Consider the following 6,815-nt stretch of genomic DNA (forward strand, 5'->3'; position numbering starts at 1 on the left):
TGTGTGTGTGTGTGTGTGTGTGTGTGTGTGTGTGTGTGTGTGTGTGATATGGTGTGTGTGCGTGTGTGTGTGTGTGTGTGTGAGAGACAATGGCTCTAACCTGGTGGTGGATAAAATTGCTCCCTCCATTCTCCAGGAACATCCCTCTGTGCTGCCTCAGACTAGGAATAAGGGGGAAAAAACTACTTCTGTTCCTCTTTATTTCTTACCCACTTGAATTTCTTGCACCAATAACATTAAAGTTTACTTGCATTATCTGTTCAATTCCAGTCAAGAAAAGCACTCGTATCAAAAACCACAAACATTTGCTGTTCAAATCCATCAGCGATACACAACATTGGCCTAGTGCTGATAATGGTTGCAGTTTGCTGAGAGTGGTGACAGACGTCCCTGTTACTGTCATATTGATGGACGGAGGACTAAAGTTAGCTGCCTTTAATAACCAAAATACACAGGGGGAAGTCCAAGTTATTCATTTACTATAAACATTGTGTGTTTTCTTCCACTAAGCTAAGACTTTCTAAATCATCTTACAGCAAAACAACAGGAGAATCTCTGTCAATGCAGAAACCATTGCAGACATGTTAAATGTATTTAGTATTCTACATCGCTTTACAATCTAGCTGTTTTTGTTTCCTCTTTAATTTTTATTTATTTGTTCTTCTCAATTTGTATGCTTTTAATGCTTGTCTACTGTTGTCAGACCTGGAGGCTCAATGGCATCTACCTGTCTAAATAAAGGTTGAATGAATCATGTCTAGTCTGGACTATTGCAATTGTTTACTATCTGGGTGTTCACAAACTTTTTAAAAAGTCTTCAGCTGATCCATAATGCTATTGCCTAAGTTTTAATGAGTTGAAAGAGAGATCATATCTTTCCAGTTTTAGCTTCTCTCCATTAGCGCCCTGTCAAATCCAGAATAGAATTCAAAATCCTACTTCTAGCCTACAAAGCTCTCAACAACCTGGTTCCATCTTATGTTACAGATCTTATTATTCCGTATTTTCCTAACAGAGCACTTCGCTCTCCGACTGCAGGTTTACTTGTGGTTCCTAGAGTTTCCAAAAGCAGAATGGGAGTTAAGATCTTTCAGTTCTCATGCTCCTCTCTTGTGGAACCAACTTCCAGTTTCTGTCCATTAGGCTGACACATTGTCCAGTTTTAAGACTGGGATTAAGACTTTCCTTTTTGGAGAAATCCTATAGTTAGGGTTGGTTTGGGCTTCCTCATCCATCCCTTAGTTATGCTGCTATAAGCTTATACTGCTGGAGAACAAACTGACTACATTTCCTCGCTCTGCTGCTATCTTTACAGACTCTACTCTCCATGTTTATATGTTCAGTTATTGCTGCCTTTAATGTGTTTTCGTAGTTTTTGTTTTCTTTCCATAGAATGGTAAATGGACTGTACTTGTATAGCGCCTTTCTATTTTACAGAGGTACTCAAAGCACTTTACACTACAATTTGTGCCCTCGTTTACCCATTCATACAGTGCTCTACTAATTCAATGCAATTCAATTCAGTTTATTTATATAGCACCAAATCACAACAAAGTTGTCTCAGGGCACTTTACAGGAACATTCACATACATAAAAGCCAATTAGTAAAGTTCTCTATCTAAGGAATCCAGCAGACAAGTTGAATCTACTAGATCTGTACAAATAATAATCAGTGCTTTATCACATTCATCCACTGATGGGACACACATTGGAGGCAATGAGGCGTTCAGTGTCTTGCCCAGGAGCACTTTGACATGAGACTGCTGGTGGAATCGAACCCCCAACTCTTGCATTGGAGGATGACTGCTCTAACACATCTGTACTCATTGGCATTTAACACAGTGTGATCTCATTTGGTATTTCATCGTTGATGATTGTGTTCATCCATTTTGTTTTTACTCCCTGACATTAAACACAGGGTGATTTGATTTAGTATTTCTTTGTTTCTCATTATATTTCATGTTTTTATGCTTTTATTGATTTGCTGTAATATCTTGTTATTAATATTTGATGCTGTGATCTTTTTTGGTAAGCACTTTGATAACAGTTACTGTTTTAAATGTGCTATATAAACAAATGTGACTTGACTAACCACTCAGCCACAGCTGCCCAGAAGCTACACTTGGACAGTCCTTCTGTGTTTGTCTGTGTCTCTTTCCTGGCCTCTCAAATCCCAACTGGTTGAGGCAGCCACCTGTCCATTCTCAGCCTGCTTCTGCTTTTAATGGGTTTATTATACATTAAAAAAGTATCATTCCTCTTTCCAATGCTGCATTTGTGTTTGCTTCGGATGGGAGACTGCAATGAGGAGAAGATTTAACACAATCTGCCGGCTTCCTTAGATAGATAATTCATATCAATGATATTTTACAGTGCCCTGAGACGACATCATTTGTGACTTGGCACTGTTTAAATAAATTGAATAGTTCTATGGCACACTTTTGAATGTCTTTATAAATGTATTTTTTAGCGTGACCACATGTGTGACATTCCTTTGCATGGAGCACAACTGCAGACTGGATGACTTGTGCAAAAGAACTTGTGCTTAATTTTCATGCTTCCTCTTTGACTGTCACCCCCCGCAGTAACACATTACACACCAACTTACACCGGTCCCCCCCCCCCCCCCACCACCACATACACTCTATTGGTCACTTATATCATGAGCCCGCCTCCACACCAGCCTCTTTATAAAGAGAGACTGAGTCAACGGAGTTGGAGTTACATGGACTGCCCCTTTAAAGAGTCAGACGCTTCCGTCAGGGCAGATGAGTTTGAGGTTTGGGTGTCACGCTAGTTTAAAAGATAGAAGATATTTCTGCAAGCTTTTTTAAAGTTTTTTTTTTGCACACAGAGGAGTTTAAAACAATAAAATAAAACAATCTTCCATTTTTTCACTCTGCTGTCATCATCAGTCTGATGGATTTGTCCGATTTTCCCTTCCCACTCTCAACAGCTGATGACCTCTATGACCCCTGCTTCAGCACCAGCGATTTGAACTTTTTTGATGACTTGGATGCTCGGCTCACACACGGGGGCCTGCTGAAGTCAGAGGACCATCTCAGCCATCATGTCCCAACATCTGAGGAGGAGGACCAGCATGTGAGGGCTCCTGGGGGCCTCCACCAGGCGGGCCACTGCCTGCTGTGGGCCTGCAAGGCCTGCAAGAGAAAGACGACGCACGCCGACCGGAGAAAAGCTGCGACGATGCGAGAGAGGCGGCGACTCAGCAAAGTCAACGATGCTTTTGAGACTTTAAAACGCTGCACGGCCTCCAACCCAAACCAGCGGCTCCCCAAAGTGGAGATACTGCGAAACGCCATCAGCTACATCGAGTCCCTGCAGGCGCTGCTGCGGGCCGGACAGAACGACGGCTTCTACCCACCTCTGGAACACTACGGCGGGGAGTCCGACTCCTCCAGCACCCACTCCAACTGTTCTGAAGGCACGGTGAGTCCGAGAACAGCTGAAGAGTTCATGTGCCGCCTGATGAAATGTGAGGAATGTGGCCGAGGATTTATTTTGGGCCACAGTCATTAAATTTGACAAATGGAATCTTCAAAGTGTATCCCAGTAGAGTTGAAATGAGCTGAACAACAATTGACATTTAAAATGGGATTACCTGGTTTGTAGCAGTCCTACACATTTATGTTTTATTTGTTGATGAAGTAAAGACTCAAATTCACAAGTTATTTCAAATTCAGAAATTGAATATTTTAGCAATTTATCTAAGTACATTTGGTTATTTTTATTTTTCTTGTATTTTAAATGCTTGTTTTCAAACTAAAGCCACTAAATAGTTAAAGCCAGAGAATAAAAAAAAGTGTTTTTAAAAGCACTTCTTTGACTTAACAAGACCACTTGCAAACAAATGAGGATAAAGTTGATAAATATGGTCAGTTTATATATGAACATATATATATATATATATATATATATATATATATATAATTTAACAAATTTAGTTTTAAATATGACAGCAGACCTATGATTTGTTGTTCATTTTTGTTTTGTTTGCAGAGTTTTGTCTCTCCGTGTTCATCCAGTAGTGAAAACAGCGACTCTTCCTACGTGAAACAAGCCACAGACGGTGAGTAGTTTTAATATTTTATTTTTTATTTTGATCCGGAGAGACGGTAAAATTTGTACTTTAAGAACATTTATCCTTCATGAAGATTTGTTTTACAAAGACAGACTCATCCTCTAATGATTAATGTCATCAAAGAGTTGGTTCTGTAAAACTAAGCAAAGCATATTCAATTTAATTTAATTTAATTTAATTTAACTTTCCTTGTCAAAGTTCAGCTTGAATTTCTGTCATTAATAAATTGGTATTTTTTAGATGTTTGATTGCTTATGTATAAAATGAGTATTTTCAGAATTCTGTTGTATCATTTGTTAATTTATAGCTATTATATTTATTTTATGACTTGTTGCTCAAAACACCTTTCTGTTTTTACTGAGTATAAAACAATGTCACCGTATTCATGTCCGAGCCGAGACATTTTTATCCAATATTTTGATGTTCTCACAGCTGTCAAACAATTTGTTTGTACAAAAACTAAAGACAAATTCAAATCAAGTTCTACTGGAGGCCTCAACTACTTGAGATGTTTTCTTATGAGTGCTGCTATAGCTTGGTGGTCAGTGCTTCGGCTTGTTTCGCCATTGTAGGGAAAATACAATGATGACAATACATAACACATTATTATTATTGTTATATTGAGGTTGTGGGTTCAAGCCCAGGCTGCATCAGGAAGGGCATCCAGTATAAAACCATTGCCAAATCTTTCACGCTAGTTGGCTCGCTGTGGCAACCCCAGACATAAGAACAGTCTAAAGAAACTTACCTTCTTCAAACATTTTTTTAAACCAGTATTTTTCCTAGTTTGTTTGAAATTCTGTGCCAGACGAGAAGCAGCCAAACAACGTTGAAATATTTATGATTGACCAGTAGGTGGCGATAACATCAACGTTGAAACACGTAAACTAAAATAAAACAAAATCCTTTTCAGAGCTCGACTATCTTGTTTTTCGTTTAAACTTGTTTACTGTTTTCTAACTTTTCAGAACAAAACTGAAACGTAATGTTAACATTGGGCTAATTTTACCAGAAAAAAACACTTTTTTAAAAAACTGTGCTCTTGAGAATATTAATGATTCTAGATTCTCCCGGTAGACTGGGAGCCCGACCCAAATGAAGACTGATCTGAACCTAGATCAACTGTTGAATTTCAAATGGTAAATGGTAAAAGGACTGTACTTATATAGCACCTTTCTATCTTATTTCAAGATACTCAAAGTGCTTTATACTACAATCTGTGTCCTCATTGACCCATTCATACAGCACTCTACGAGATCTCTACAAAGCTAATTGAACAAATCATTCTAAAGAGAATAATCAGAGCTTTATCACATTCATACACTGATGGGACACATATAAGAGGCAATGAGGGGTTCAGGGTCTTGCCCAGGGACACTTCAACATGTGACTACTGGTGGATTTGAACCCCCAACTCTTGCATTGGAGGATGACTGCTCTAACCACTCAGCCACAGCCGCCCCATTTTATTTAACTTCTTTTTAACAGAAGTAATATTTATACTGGTGTTTTTTTAAATCATTAACATTTATGACAGTTAAATTTAGGCAGTGTTTCTAGGAATGGCCGAAATGAAGAAGCAAAGACAATAAGATTCTTTCGCTGAAAGAGAAAAATGTAAATTAGAGGTGTTGAACCAGTCAATGGTTTTGGACACGTAAGGGGTTCTTCTTGTGGAGTTTAAAAATTTTAAGCTAGAAAGGTGAAGATTAAAATCTGTAATTTAAACATAATTTATGTTATTCAACTCAATTTAATCTGAGATCAGAGAAAATAAAAGATCTAAAGTTTCACTTTGACAGATCCACTCTCTGATTGTTCACCAACACACCTTGATAACACGAGAGGTCAACATAAAAGCACTTAACAACTGGAGGAGTGTTGCAGAGCGCAAAACTGCACAAGTTTTAGGATTATTGCTATTTACATGTGGAACATGAAATAGCGATAAACTGCCATTGTTTGCAGATGACATTGTGATCTGTGGTGAGAACAGGGAACAGGTGGAAGAGAACTTGGAGAGGTGGAGGTATGCACTTGAAAGAAGAGGAATGAAAGTCAGTCGTAGTAAGACAGAGCACGTGTGTGTGAATGAAAGGGAGGAGGTGGAACAGTGAGGCTACAAGGAGCAGAGGTCACAAAGGTGCAGGACTTCAAGGACTTGGGGTCCACTGTCCAGGAAAATGAGGAGCGTGGTAAAGAGGTGAAGAAGAGAGTCCAGGCGGGATGGAGTGGATGGAGAAAAGTTTCATGAGAGATTTGTGACAAACTGGTGTCACGAAAGGTCAAAGGAAAGTTTACAAGACAGTGGTGAGACCAACTATATTGTATGGTCTGGAGACAGAGACATGGACAAAAAGACAGGAGACAGAACTGGAAGTGGCAGAAATGAAGATGTTGAAGTTCTCCTTAGGAATGACAAGGATGGAGAAGATTATGGATTAGATCATTAGAGGTACAGCACAGGTTGAACAACTGGGAGATAAAGTTAGAGAGACCAGACTGAGATTGTTTGGACATGTCTAGAGGAGGGACAGTGGTTTGGACATGTCCAGAGGAGGACAGTGGGTTTATTGGTGGAAGGATGTTAGAAATGCAGTTGCCAAAAAAAAGACAAAGAGGAGATCTATGGATGCAGTTAGAGAGGACATAGAGGTAGTTGGAGTGAGGACAGAGGATGCAGAGGACAGAGGATGCAGAGGACAGAGGATGC

At 39.3% G+C, this 6,815-nt stretch overlaps 2 protein-coding genes across 2 annotated transcripts in view; both read left to right on the top strand.

Moving 5' to 3' along the window:
• aph1b (APH1B gamma secretase subunit) overlaps nucleotides 1-6,815 on the top strand; it is a 442,239-nt gene that overhangs the window by 268,842 nt on the left and 166,582 nt on the right. The gene's annotated exons all lie outside the window — the stretch shown is intronic.
• Nucleotides 2,862-6,815, top strand: part of LOC119424578 (myoblast determination protein 1 homolog) — a 4,741-nt gene continuing 787 nt past the window's right edge. Inside the window, exons 1-2 of the mRNA XM_037692070.1 lie at nucleotides 2,862-3,450; nucleotides 4,021-4,090. Of these exons, the coding sequence (XP_037547998.1) occupies nucleotides 2,920-3,450; nucleotides 4,021-4,090 (601 nt within the window). The 5' untranslated portion in view covers nucleotides 2,862-2,919. The remainder of the gene's footprint in view (nucleotides 3,451-4,020; nucleotides 4,091-6,815) is intronic.

This window comes from Nematolebias whitei, chromosome 2, assembly GCF_014905685.2.
Source record: "Nematolebias whitei isolate Nwh7 chromosome 2, NemWhi1, whole genome shotgun sequence".
Lineage (NCBI taxonomy): Eukaryota > Metazoa > Chordata > Actinopteri > Cyprinodontiformes > Rivulidae > Nematolebias > Nematolebias whitei.